At 43.8% G+C, this 15,114-nt stretch overlaps 1 protein-coding gene across 1 annotated transcript in view; it reads right to left on the bottom strand.

The window, feature by feature from the left end:
* Window positions 1-14,789, bottom strand: part of ITPR2 (inositol 1,4,5-trisphosphate receptor type 2) — a 255,879-nt gene extending 241,090 nt beyond the window's left edge. The window contains exon 1 of the mRNA XM_065742442.1: window positions 14,596-14,789. Within this exon, the coding sequence (XP_065598514.1) occupies window positions 14,596-14,687 (92 nt within the window). The 5' untranslated portion in view covers window positions 14,688-14,789. The remainder of the gene's footprint in view (window positions 1-14,595) is intronic.
* Between the last annotated feature and the right edge of the window lie 325 nt (window positions 14,790-15,114).

The raw sequence follows: 15,114 nt of genomic DNA, 5'->3' as shown, positions 1-15,114 counted from the left end.
TGGTTTGAAAAACTGCTCTGCAAGCAGGCAAGGTGGTCTCCAGTATCACAGTTTACTTACACACAAGCACAGCACCCTACATAAGACATAAGAGTTAACAGGGCTGTTAACTCTACGTATAAACAGATATTAGTTAAACCAAAATGAATAATCTTTATTAAAGAAATGGAAGTGGAGATGAGGATTATTCCTCTGAATGCATACTGTTGCTCACCACTTCAGCAACTTAAAAGGAGTGCAAATTGCTCCTGCACCTCACAGCGTTCAGTTCACCTTTCTGGTGTGGAGCTTTGCATTAGCAATTATGCGAGCTGGAAACAAGCTTGAACACCTGTTGTTTCTTTTTTCTACTCCTCAATCAGAAGATGTCTTAGAACATATTTCTGTTTATTTCTATCTTTGAAGCTTAATTTTCTTTATCTAAGAAGTGAGAACTGAAAACAGCTATATGTTTGTACATAAAACTGTGCACTAATACAAAAGTTCGTATCTAATTTGTTGTCCTGAAATCAGGAAAAAGTATCACAGTACTTATTAAAGTTAAGCTAGGTACTGCCAACTAACTTTACACAGACTTTGTCAGATTTGTGGGATGAACTTTCAACTGGCATTTGGGTCAGATTCACTTCTGATCCCCTCAGGCAATGCAAAGCACCAGACAGCAGCTGGTGTTCATCACCTGGAAGGGAAATGATCAGCTGCCACAAATTCCCACTTCCCCTGCTCTCAATGTACAAAGATGGCAGGACTAAACTAAGCCATTTCAGTGGTCCCCAGCAATCCCTTCTGGCCAAGACCATTTGAAAGTGATTGCTTCAGTATTAGGGCTAATTTAAACCAGAAATCCAGAAACACGGAAATTCATCTGGTCACTCGTGCCTGTTTCAGGTGTGAACACCAGCCCCATAGGCTCCATAGCACAAAGCGCTGCTACCCAGCCATTGAAGCCTTGCCCATTGCCTCTCCTTGGAGAGATCAGGTTCTGCAGAAGCCTTTTGTCCACTTATTATCTATACTGATACAGAAAACCTGACAACTTCTTGCAAGCAATCTTCGGTCCCATCACATGCGCTGTCTACCCAGAAGATACCAGCTTCAGTCTAGCAACTGAGTAGTGAAGCAGTCATTAGTCCCTTGAGATAAACCCCTAACCTGGGCCAAGAACAGAGCATCGCCTCCTCCCTGAATACCAACAGGAAAACAAAACTCATCAGCATTCTGAGATTCAGATTCTCTTAATTTTTCAAGCTAGCTAAGAAGTAGAAACCATGCATAATCAGATTGATTCTTTAGTGACAGCAGATGATCATTTGCTATTGACTGTTCTGAGTTGTGTGAACCCTTACTGTGCAAATTTCCCTTTCAGCACCCTCCCTCCAGCCGCACACACTTGCAAACACTTTGGCTGAAAGTCAAAGCAGTGTCAGTGGTGCAAAAGATACTCCAAAGCATGCTCTTGCCAGCACAAACTGCTCTTTCAGAGCTCCTGAGCTTGGTAACGGGGACAAAATGAACTTCCTGTTCTTCCACAACTGACACAGCAGATTAAGTGCTGGGAACGGGGAGCAGCAATCCACCTCAGACTACGCAGCCCAGAGATCAGGAGAAAGCAACGTGCAGAAAGAGCTACCAGCATACAGCACTGAAGGCATTTCTGGCAGATGAATTCAATTCCATTCCATGAGCAGAAGGATCAAAAACTCGTGGAAGATATTTGTGGTTCAGCTTATAAAGCACTTCCGTATTCTTTCTAGATGCAAAAATGACCTGTTCCCTTTTTTTTTTTTTCTCTTCATTGGAATAATGAATGTCTTTGTTAAATCCTTAAAATCAAGCACTTGGATCTGACTTGTCAATCATCACATGAAAAACGTCCCAATGGCTGATACCTGAAGACATTTCATCACCCAGGCAAGTCTGGGATTCTAATTATTTCAGTAAACTGAGAGGACTGAAATGTTTGGAAAGAAGAGCTGTCCAAACATTTTTAGTCATTATTTATCAAAGTGATAAAGCACCTCTAGATCTTGTATGTCCTCTGCTAAAACGGGATAATGGGATGAAAAGTAGCTACTGAAAAATGTTTTTTTTTCACTCCAGCTTACTAGAAATCTTTCTTATGCCTGAATGCTTTAGTTCATGTACTTGTCACTACAAGTTAATCCATTATCACACACTATATTTGCACTACATACAAAAATGAGCCACAAAGTGCAATGGAGACTGAATTCTTCCTAGCTCATTGTGTCTCACTAATCTCTAGACAATTCTCAGCCTCGGTATATTTTCTTGTAAAATGTGTCCAAGAGAAGTTCACATTACTAGTCAGGCTTGAATATTTCCAGTTCAGGGTTTGGTTCTATGCAGTCCTCACTGCCCCAAAATGTCTTTATTTTAAAAAGCTTTATATTGAAATCAAACTTCTGAAGTACAATTCAATTTTCTCATCCACTGCCAGGCATGTTTCATGCAAGCCTATAATCTCAAAGACTTACTGAAATACTTTGAATTTCTAATTTTCCTTTGATCTATAGGCGGCTTACTCTTGACTCTACAAAAACAATTTGGAAAGGTTTCTCCTATTTCCAGTTTACTTTGGTGCCTGACTTCGCAATTGTCAGGCCACTTCCTGAAATAAATCATGACTACGTCAATTGTAACTATCATTCTAAGGCCATAACTCTCAATTCTCTGGCAGAAAAAAATCTAGGCTCTTCAGCAACACACTCCACTGATGCCACAAGATACTGCTGGCACCAGGGCTCTCTCTTATCTATCATGCAAACATCACATTTCCTGCACCATTTTCCACATCCTGCTTACACATCAGCAAATCATACTTTTTTTTTCACATCAGCTATGACTTGTGCAGCCCCCCAGCTCCAGCATTTCCAAAGACACGATACAATATCTGAAATAACATAACCATGAAACAATGGTACCAGTCATTCATTTTCCCCCACCTCCTATGTACTGTTTTACTTCTTAACTCTGCACTTGCCTGATGAGAACAGAAAATTTGATCTTGCCACTCTGAGAGGAAGCTACATTTTAAGACAATTATAAGAGCCAATTACTTCCCCAAATTCTCATTTGGGAAGCTTCTAGCTGCTCTGAAGTCCATTCCAGGAAGCCAAATACATTCTTCAGGTGGATGATTCAGGTTTTGCATCTGATTCAGAAGATTTTGCAAATTATGGGAAGGTAATTTCTTTCTCTGCAATCTCATTCCTTGAAATAACCAATCCTTTGATCTTCTGTCTAAGGCAGTAAGAGTACCTAGCCAACAAAGAGTTTATTTGGATGAACCACATCACATCTCATTTCGACTTAGAAATGGCATTACTACAGTAACCAAAAGCGATCTGCAAGATCACTTCTAAAGTCCACAAGTCTTTGCAGAAGCTCAAACACAAAACAATCCAAAGCTTTCCTCAACTACATTTTGTGGAAAACCAGATCAAATCAATCACTGTCATTGCATCTGACCATCCCAATTGACTCACCTAGCTCTCTGAGCATGGCTCTATTGCCTGTTTGCTTCTAGATAGTCTTTAAATGCAACAGCATAAAACATTTTGCTTTCATCTGCAACTCATCAATCAAAGCATTCCTTAGGTAGCCCCGTCAGATATTTGATTCCTTGTAACGTGCCCAGTTCTTTTTTTCTTCTGATTTGTTATGGGTTTATAAAAAAAAAAAGGTTTCAGTCCTAGTACTAGAGGTCGTATCAATTCCATACACTCTCTTTAAATGGTGCACATTTCTCTATGATTGCTCCTTATACCGTGGCTCCACAAGAACACAAATTCCACTTTGGAAGTTGGATCCATCATGTGATACCAGGCTATCAACAGTCACAAGCGATGATGTAAGTTTTGAAGACTTCGTGACCGTTGAACTCTTAAGAAAAATCTGAGATGCTGTCAAATATTTTCTTGATCATTTATTCACTACCATTTATTCTTTTTTTTTTTTAGTGGACACATTAAAAAAATGTTTTCTTGGAGATAGAAGAAATCAAACAGTGGAAGTTCCTTTGACTACAGTTTTCAGAGGCGACAGTGTTCAACTGTATTATTTCAGTTTTATTTTCCTTAGGTCAATGTAGCAGTTCTATCCACTTAGGCATATATGGTTTGCCATGTCAATGCTGAATTTCTTTCTAAGAAAAACACTGACCCAGCTTCTTGGGTCACACAACTAAGCTTTTACTCAGCAATTACAGGGTATATGTACTTTGGGTGAGGACTTTTATTGCTTCAGCTACATTGTTCCATAAAAGAGAAGGATTTTATGTCATAATTCAATGACAAATGAAGAGCAGTAATTATATTACCCAGTTTCAGTGAGGTTGCACCCAACATATGAGGCATGACAAAAACACCAGCAAGCATAAAACTCTTTTCAATTCATATTTTTTTAATTGGAGAAAAATCATTCTGAGTTTGTAGAATACATACTTTTAAAAGTTTGACACATGGAAATGGTAATGAACCGATCAGTTTTATCACAGCTGGCTTTCTCCAAGGCTTACCATGACATAAGCAAAGATAAAAAAAAAAAAAAAAGTATGCAACTTAGCACTGAATATCTTACTAGATCAACATTTATAAAACAGAACAGTAACCCAGAACTTGAAGTCTTGTATTATATATGACAACATGTTAACAGCCTTGTGTAAGACATTCCTCTGCTTGCGTCCCATCTCTTATTCCAGCAAATTCCTCTCAAAACACTGTAGATCTACAGCTAAAAATACAGACCAGCACTGTCCTTCTTCCAGCCCTACTGAAGTATAACGACTGTGCTAGGCAGAGCTTAATCACAGTGAACAGCTTAATCTGCCACAGAAAAGAGACAGACAGGTGAAATGGTCCCACGGCCAGGAGTCTGACTCCACCACCCCAATTTAACAGTAACATTACTCCAGTGAGATGTCGTAACATAACTTTATGTGTAGCAGTTTTACTATGTCCTGTGTACTACTGGATAGGGAAAAATAAATAAAGTGTGCAGTAATTTGTCTTTACATTCACTGGCAGAAAAACCTGTTCAACTACAAAAGTTAATACTGACAGGAGTTGATGCCTGCCAGGTCCTGACCTTGTTGTTTTTTCGGCAAGCAATGCCATCACTACCATAAACCAAGCTCACCTCTAACCTGAATCCCGCAATTGCCCAGGGTACACAGCAGTGCTTCTGACTTAAAGACCAAATTCTCATTTATCCTCAAGTAATCCTAGAGCGGTAGTCAAGGAAGCAGAAATCTCAACTTGGATATTGTTCAATAGGTATCCTGTTATTCACAGCATACTTAGGTTTTTTAAGCCTACAGATGTTCAGGTGAAGGGCCTACTGTCATGGATCTTGGCTGCTATTTTGTTAGTTACTTTTTCTTAGCAGAAGTATACATACATTATTATAACAAACTGTCAACTATACCCATTGAAGTAAATTATTACTCACATAAAAATAAAAAAAATCAATATCCACTGAATTCTGTTTCCTACATTTATCATTTAAAGATATCTTTATTTAAAGATATTTAAACATATCTTTTCTGTGTTCTAATAGACATTATAAACAGCATACTAGGACATCAATGACACATAATCCTATACACAAAGATTCCTGCAAATTTCATTTGAAATGCAAGCTTTCAGTATCCACTGCAATGAAAGTTCAACTTTCCTTTTGTGACATTAACAATAAAACCCAAAATATTTATTACAGCAGCTCAATATTTACAACACCTGTTTAATGTCAAAGCTTAATTTACTAAGTTCTGTCTTCAATCTGAAAAGCACTACAGACATCTGTCTGATTTTTACATCAGCAAATCTGATTTCTTCTTCTACATACGAATTTTAAAACAATGAAACTGCACATAATTCTTCACATAACTTCAACTTTCCAGCTGTCTGCAGAGTCAAGTTCACTGTGCCCTGTTTCTCCTACCTGGGAGGAGTGAAGTCTATATACTGACACCAACATGAGTGACAGACAGCAAGGAAACCATGCTGCAATCAGCTGAGGCTGAAAAGTAAAAACTACCTTGGAAGAAAATGATGATCAAAGTCAGAAATTGCCCTGGATGTCCAAATTAATAATATGACAGGCAGTTAACCTTTTTCACTCAGCACAGTTGTTTGATTTTATTTTTTAAACAAAGGGAAAAAAATTAACTTGGAGATCAGCCTTACAACTTTTAATCTTTGAACAGAATAAATGGAGCTTGTTTAGCGATGCATTTTTACATTTTTCACCAGTCATAACTAGAAAGATCTGCTCCTACTGTTTTCAAAACCGATAGTCTTAACTCAACCTACTAGTTTTGTTTAGTTTTTTTATTGTTTCTGAACACTAAGAAAATATTAACCAGACATAAAAGGTGACTGAGAATATTTTAGCAAAGGACACTGATTCAGCTATCTGGAACAACTGCAGAGCCTGACTGATCTCCAAGTTCAGTCAACTTTAAACGATATCAACAAGGTCATGTCAAAACCAATGTTCCAGTCTCTGACACTCTTGTACCAGTAGTGAGACCCCCACCTGCAAAGCATGTGCCCTGATACCAAAGACACCAGAAGGCATTTAATCACTACTAAATTCAGGGTACTTCTTACGCATCTTTGGTATGTCTGTGCATGTGACCATTACTGTTTTCAAGCTTCTCTCCACATTCATGAGGGAGAACGATTCACTTCTGCTTAAATGGAAGTTTAGAATATTTAAAATTCATAAAGCCTTGGGATTTGGGACTTCACAAATAATCCCAGATGCTGCATTAGGATAAGACTATACCTGTCCCATTCAATACAGCTGCCCTCTTTCCAAATTGCAGAGCTCAAGATGGAAAAACTACCCAAAATTTCACAGGTATCAGACTGCAGATGTGCTCTGGAGCCAGATGAAACTCCCCACAGCAGAACGAGACATGCCCTGCAGGGTTTGTTGGTGGTTTGTGCCTGCTGGACTCCAGCTTGCACCCCAGGCAAGGCAAAGAGGTGAGGAGGAATGCCAGCACAAGAGAACAAAAAACCATGAGCTGAGTTTCAGTCTGTTAACTGTGGGCACTTTGGTGTAAAAGTCTGGGGCTTACCGTGAGTTTCAGCAGCTGTTTTTCTGTTCTGCAACTGCATGCTTTCAGCTGCCTCTGCAACACTCATTAACTTACATATGTCAAGTGCAGGTAAAAAAAAAAACACAACTGTTTGAAATTCAAACAGGCCTCTAAAAGAAAATCAAGATAACAAGTCCAAGTGTTGGATCATAACAAGCTTCTGTATTTTGTGATTCGTATGAAAAGCTCCAGTTTCAGGGTTTGTTTTTCTTTCAAATGGCATCGATTTTTATCTGCCAGAGGTCAAAGAAGAAAAACTTGGTTACTGTTTTAATGTTGGCTCCTGTAGTAAGTTCAATTTGCAGTGTCAAATGACAACAGCCACACCTTGATACGTTTTCTAGACGTCTTCTGCCAACCCCATGCCTTCTGTCACGTGGTAGCAATCAACCTAAAGGGGCATTTCAAATGAACTGTCTTAAGCTTGTTATCTATGAGATTACAGGAATTTAATAAGTATAGCCTTAGTTGTTAAGTGCATTTCATGTCCAATGCTATGGTAACAAGTCCGCCATACACTGCAAGTATGGAATGGGATTGTGTCAGTAAGGGCTGCTTTGTGCTTTTAAAGAGAACTGTGTAAGGTAGCATAGGCAATCTTAAAACTATTTCTATTTCCCACTCTGAGGGACTGATTTTGCAACTCAGACATTCTCCTAGGGAAGGCAGTATTGTTACGCATTTTCCCAACCAACACCAAGATCTGCGAAAGAATAAAATCACATACTCATTTGACTGAGACCAGATCAGCCCCAGCACAGACCTCTGCCATATGAAACTGCAAACCAAGCAGCAGCAGCATCAACCTGCTTGCTTCTATGCAGATTAATTTCAAAAGGAATAAGGCAATTTGCCAGTAGCTTTCAAAGCTATTTTCTGACAGCAGGGGACTGCAGACCCTCAGCAATTGTCCTTCTTCCTGTGTTTCTGTTCACATCAACTTTCTTTCCCATAGGTTCTGCCCATTGCATCACGCACACCTAATTGCCCATGCACACAAGGTGGCTGGATCTTGCTCTTCTGACTTCTCTACCACTTCACTCTAAGCTAAAGAACAAAGCTGAGCAGAGCCAACAGTGCAGGAGCTGCTAACTCCAAAGCCATTACTATGGGATAATGGCCAGGGGGCAGCTGACAGCATGGCCCACAGTGTCACTGTGGTCCCAGTAAAATCATTCCCCGTCTCAGTGCCTCCAAAAGCTGGGCCAGTGCTAAGAGGAGCAGAGGAAGAGAAGCCTGCCATTCAGGAGGAGAAGCAGGCACCATGGCTGCACTCCAGCCAGTTCTGCAGGATCTTTCTTTATCAAAACAGGGGTAACCAACGGATAGGATCTTTGCTTATCCTGTTCTCAGAAATGTTCCTGCTATTTCCTCCAAAACTTTCTACGCAGAAATGTTCATCCCCAGGCATTTCTCCCTCAGTACAGGAAGTCAAGGAACAGCACCTCTGAAAACAGCAGGACCCAGGGCGTATGATGGGCAGAGTCTGCATGCGATCATACACATGGAACTGGCTGTCCAGTACTTAGAAGGGATCGGATTTAAAATAACGTTAAATGAAGGTTTGAAAGAATCAGTTGTAAGGAGCCTGCAACACACCAAAATATTCATCTCTAAACAAGTGACAAAACAGAGCACAGACAAGGAAATGAAGTAAAATCCTGAACCATCAATTTCCTTTCTTCATTTTTTCTATGAACACCCCTAATCGAGTGCATCACAAGCACATCTGAACTCTGCTGCTCCTCCCCTCGTACAAGAAGGAACAGACCCTTCAGTGCAAGCAGACACCAGACCCCAACGAGCACCAGGGGCCGTGGCCCTGTGGCTCATCACACATCACAGCAGCACCCGTGCCATCAGCACTGCAGAGCATGAGGTCCCGCGTGACGTCGGCTGCCTGCAGGTGTGAGTGCCTCTCACTGGAGCAACTGCAGACAGAGCTGACCTTTCCTTCTGGGGCACTTTCAAAATATAGGGTGCTCCTGGATCGTCGTGCGCCTGGGGACCACGTAAGGCCTGATGAACTAAGCCTCTCACTATGCAGAAGGCAGCTAAATACAATTTAAAGTCCTACAAGTTGTTAAACAATCTTCCTTCTTTACTCATTGCTTCCCACACAGCCCTGCCAAGAACTGCAGAAGCTGTAATAGCCACACCAGTCGTCTCCACTTAAAATTAAGTCTCCCTTTATTTCTATCAGCACACACAGCTTAGGGTAAACTCACTTTTACTTTAAACCAATTGGTTCTTTCCCTAAACCCACTTCACTCTCCACTTCTGTTTGTCCTCAGATAATGAGCTCTTTGAAACAAGGATATTATGTTTCAGCATATAGCCTTATTAATCATAAGGCTGTAACTAAGGCTACTCCTGTGCTCCTTCACACTCAAGCTGCTCTCTGTGTGCAGGCAGAATGCCTGGAAGAAGACGGCCCCCGCAGGCTCCTGACTTGCTACACTCCCACAACAGTGCTTTGTGGGAAGCCCCGTGCCGTTGTTTATTTAAAGGCAGTGCTGCTGTTTGGGATGAGCATCAGAATAAGTTCATTACAAGCAGCAAAATTGGAGCAGTGCCCAATTGTTAATGTGAGGGGATAACTGCAGAGGAGATGAGTTTTGATACGTGTACTGAAATCCAAGGTAGGCAAGACACGGATTTGTATTTATATATTTCTGTTTATGTAGTATTTGTTATAAAGTCAATGAAGATATTTAATAATGCATATAATGTAACTCATACTTTAAAAAATTATCACAGAAAAGAACAACACAGTGTAGCTGCAAAGTGGCCCATAATGAGCCAATTTGCATTCTTGATTACATCAGCAGACACTGAAAGTAGCTGCAGAATTCAGACCAGTGCTTTTGCTTTAGGATGATGACAAAGAGAAAATGCTAAGCCTGCAAAGCAGAAAAGTTATTAAGACATGGAATCAAACTGACAAGTTTCATCAGGAGGATAAGGCACCTCTGTAACAAAACACAGCAATGCTTCTGCCCACAGGAAAGAAATTCATCTTCCCTCCCTGTTCCACATATTACTGTGTTCCTTATGTATCAGAATTAAATTATGCATTATTCCAGTTACGCCACTTTCACTTTCTTCAGGCTTTTTTATTCTCTCCTGACTAATTACATTTTGTTGGCTGGCAAAAGAAAGAAAAATTTGCCATTAATTAAAGGACGTATACGGTACTCTTCTACCATAGCTTACAATTTCAGGCAGTGTAAGAGAAGGATGACAAAAAACAAAAAGGTGCACATATGAAAATACTGCACTTGCGTGTTGTAGCATCATCAGTAACTACAACTTTTAGCACCATTTCTTACCACATGCCTTTCTGGTGTTTGCAGTATTTTGGTTTACACTGTTCACTTTCTAATTAATCTCATCTCTTCACAAAACATGACTGATGCTGCCTACATCAAGTCCAAATTTAGCAAGACAACTAATGCACTACAGCCTAGTGGCAGAACTTAACAAAACTGTGATACTCATTTAAAGTAAAAAAAAAAAAATGTTCAGTCAAGTGAGAGAGGCTGCCTGAGACAAAAAAGAGCTAAACTCAAGGAAATGAGCTGAGAGATGGATTTGATGATCCCTGCAGGCCCCTTCCAGCTTAGGACGTTCTTATGAAATCACAGATTCGTTTTGCTGCTCATCAGAAATGCTTGCACCACCCAACAGGTAGCCCCTGCCATGCTCCCCATTAAGCACACTCAGTGAGTGAGGTCCCTGTGGCCCCACACTGCAGCAGCTGTGCAGAGGTGAGCCAGGAACGCAGCTACCCACCATGACCGGCAGCCCCATTGTCAAACTTCCCAGCAGCTGATGCTGGCTCCTGTGGATATTTACTGCTTTTCCGCCTCCCCAGCTGAGAACATATTTTCCTCTCATTGTACATTAGCAGTAGCTCCAATTCCCAGCACACATCAGTGCCCACACTTACTGCCAAAGCACTGGGAAGGTGGTCCTAAGGCTCAGATACCACTGTAAGACAATCTATGATACCCGGATCCAACGCCTGGCTCTGCCACACACTGCATCTAAGGCATTAAGCCTCACACTGTGCAGGAGCTGACACACACTCTTAAGAGTTTAAAACCGAGGGGAAAAAACACATTATTAGCATAGTTCAGTAAACTAGTACAAAACCTATTTTGAAATTGCAGAAAAATTACCCATGGTTGCAAATTCCTTCTCCTAAACACTTCTCTGTACCAATTCACAGGTTGAACAGTTTATATACATAGAAGCATTCTCCTTTTTAAAAAAAGGAAGCAGAGAAAAAGAAACAACTCCAACCTCCGGGATTGGAAAAGTCAGATTACACATCACCAGCACCTCAGAGCCGTATCTAGATCCAGAATACCCAAACTCAAGCAAATAAAAAAAGTGCAGGCAATTGCTTAGACCTCTGTACCTCAGGTATCTGAAGCATGCAGCATCCAACAGAGAATGCTAGCTTTAAAATGTTCTATAAGATGTCCCTGAGGTGCACCGGTCCATCTGGATCCATAGCCTACAACATCCTTCTGAAGACAGGCTTTCATGCCTCTTCAAAACCTCACCACAACCCTATTCTACAGATGGAAAAAAAAGAGTAAGAGTTGGGAGCAGACTGCCTCACTTCCCTGCCCCCAGCCAGCACCAACTCGAGATACGGAAGAGTCGCTCAGTTTCCTCTTCTGACTATGGGATCACATCTGACAGCAGAGTCTTTGCTCTGTTTCACTCAACAGATGTTTATAGTAAATAAAACAAAAGCCCTGCACCAAGGACAGCAGGTTTCTCTCATCCCAGAGAAGTGCCCAGCCTTCTAAGCCCCACTCTCAGAACCTTGCTGCCCCAGTAACTCCCAAAACCTTTCTGCAGACAGAGGTGTGCAGAGGCACTGCTGTCCTCACAGCACCCCCGGGTATGCTCACCTGGACAGAGGGCAAGGAGCCCTGGTCCCCAGATGCCAAACAAGGGAGAACTACTGTTCCTCTCCTTCCTGCTCTGCTCAGCATTAAAGTTCCCATGCCTGGGCTCCAGCAGGAATTAAGCTGAGCCTACAATCAATCTGCACAGTTCAGCTTCATCTTTCCTTTGACTTTAAGTTTCATGAAGAAAACTGATCACACGAATATTTCTACATATTCCACAATGCATGAAACCTAGACTTTGCTTGGATCTTCAACTCAGCACTGATCTGTTGGAATAAGGCCACTTATACATGGGCATCCCCAGCCTGGAGAGGTGCTACGTGTGCCTTTTTACCTTATTTATAGTGTGGCCTCACTCACACTTTGTTTAAGAAACAATTAGCCTTTGACTTAGCTTAAAATAAACAGCAGTCTCTCCCTGCTGCAGAGATCCAAGCTGGATTTGAAGTTCTTGCAGCTACATGAGATTGATGGACTGCAGAGTGTGAGCCACAAAGTGTTTGCCTCCTCTCCCTCACCTTTGCAAGATGGGACACCTCCACACAGGCAGTGGCAGAGTACCTGTAGCAGGCAGACTGGCCACAGATGAAGAGCAGATGTGCAGCTGGGCAAAGCTCTCTCCTGGACTTACTTGTGCTTTCTTCCCTGAAATTACTGGTATTTGCCTCTTGCCTGGCTGCAGCCAGCCCAAAGGCTGGCTGGCACAGGTAAGAGCACCTGGCAGTACAACCTTCAACGTCTGCCCAACTGTTGCACCACCAGCAGAGGGTCAGCACTCCCACTTAGAGGGGGTGGGAGTTTCCCACTGGCAGTTTCACTTTTCCTTTGGGGCCTTCAAGCTCCTCAGCTTTATGGCATAGCCATCTTTGGATGCTGGAAAGCACAGGATGCTGAAGAACTGCCAGAGCTGCCTTGTGTTCTCAAAGCCCTGAAGGAGAGACACACACAGATATCCTGCCTCATCCTCATGGCATCCTCCAGCTGTGTTAGCTTGTTTTTACTACAGGAAAGCCTGGAGAGATGTTTGTGAGGGTGTCAGCTTAGGCTCAGTGCCTTCTGCAGAAGAACTCCCCTGTGCCATAGGAACACTGCAGCCTTGACTTCCTGTCCATAAAGCTGGGGTGAACAATCTGCCCCAGCTCCTGGGGACAAGAGGCTCAGCAGTCACCAGGTAACTGAATGCAGCAGTGAGACAGAGCCCAGCAACTCAACAACAAACCGTGTGGACACAAAAGCAGGGGCTACAGAATAAGAAACAATAGCCAGAGGCTAGCAGCTGCAGAAAGCAAACATTTTCAGACAGGATTTAAAATTACAAGTCAGCAAAATAAAAGGAGATGTGAGACACGATACAGAATCAGATAGAAAAGGCATGAGATTAACAAATAGAGGAACAGACCACGGAAAAATATTTAACAGATGAAATGACTGCACACAAGGATAGGAAGTAATCATAAATTCGAAAAAATATAAAGGACTACACACACTATCTTTTTCCAGTAAGGGTACCGCAGCAGGTTCCCCCACAATCACTGCTGCTATCCTAACACTGCCTCACTCATAGCCCCATTGTCAGGCCTCAGAGCACAAGCAGTTCAGCAACAGGAACTGGGCACACTTCATGAACTAAGGGTCCACTTCAGCACGGACTGCATTTGCTTAACTGGCGCTCTGAAGGTACAGCTGATGTCTGGGAAGCAAAAACTGATGTTCAACAAGGGCTTGAGCTGCCTCATGGACTGAACTGCTACGATTTGCCCCACCAGCATGTAGTTAGGGCATGCTCAGGGACACACTCACCTTGGCCACATCACCCAGGCACTGGGACCCCACATCAGGGAGACCCCTAGGGGCTGTCACCTCAGCCACGCCGCGCCATGAGTGAAGAACAAGACGAGCGTGCTCCTGGACACCCGGAGGCACGTCCCTGTGGGTGTGTGGTATACCAAGGGGCAATGAGAAACACATAGAACCGAGAACAAGCAGGAGAGGGGCAGCCACGGACGCACCGCATCTTTTCGTCCTGCACAGAGGAAGCACAGCTCGTGAAATAAGCATCCCCACGGAACGGAGTCTCAGTTTAGGAGCGGCTGGCTGCTGCCCACCGCAGGGAATACCCCACCGGAACACGGACGACGAAAGGGCGCGCGTTCAGCAAGCGAGCGGCAAAGCGCTCCCAAGCTGCTGTCCTTTCGCACCTCCGCAGTAAATCACACGCACGCCAAAATCAAAAATAACAACAGATAGAAATAAGTAAGGAAAGAAAGAAAGACATCAGAAGCTTGGCAGCCGCGGTCACAAACACGGCGCGCACGCAGGCACTCGGGCCGGGGCGTTCCGGGTGGGATGCGCCGGGCTGAGCCGAACCGAGCCAAGCCGAGCCGGTCTGCGCGGAGCCGGGTCGGGCCGCGAGCGCTCCCCGCTGCCCCTGTCCTCCTCCGCACTTCCTACTTTCCCCGCTCCTCCAGGCGCCGCGCCGGGCTGGCAGCGCGCACCGCCGTCCGCTTCCTGTGCCGTCGCCCGCCCCGCACTCACCCCAGGGTGCTGATGAAGCCGTTGACGGAGCCCTCGGCGTACAGAGACACGATGTCCCCGATGTACAGAAAGCTGGACATTTTCTCAGACATTTTGCCTCACTCCCCGTTCATCTCGCGCTCCGCCACCGCCCTCCTCGAAGCCAGACGACGCCGGGGGAGGCCGGAGGAGCGCGGCGGAACGGCGGCGAGCGCGGGCCCGGCCGCGGCTCCTGAGGCGCTGACAGCAGCGCGGTGCCTCTGCCCCCCGCCGCCCGCCCGCCCCGCGCCGCCTCCCGCCCCGCCCCGGCCTCCCCACATGGCCGCCCGCCGGGCCCGGGGCCGAGGTGCAAGGCTGCCCCGGCGCTGAGACGGGCCCGGCGGCACGCTGGCTTCTGTGGCTCAAACTTCGGGAGCGCGACTTCTTTCGCTCTTTCTTTCACCCGTGGTTTCCCTGGCACTCTAGTTGCAGGCGCGCACACCCGCAGCACCAACAGACACTGTTTTCCTGCAACAGATAGAGATTTGTGAAGGAACAACA

This window comes from Cyrtonyx montezumae, unplaced genomic scaffold (genome assembly GCF_038088225.1).
Source record: "Cyrtonyx montezumae isolate F1298 unplaced genomic scaffold, pur_monq_1.0 scaffold_3, whole genome shotgun sequence".
NCBI classification, from domain to species: domain Eukaryota; kingdom Metazoa; phylum Chordata; class Aves; order Galliformes; family Odontophoridae; genus Cyrtonyx; species Cyrtonyx montezumae.
Note: the sequence above shows the minus strand (reverse complement) of the source record. Positions and strands in the feature narration are given on the sequence as shown.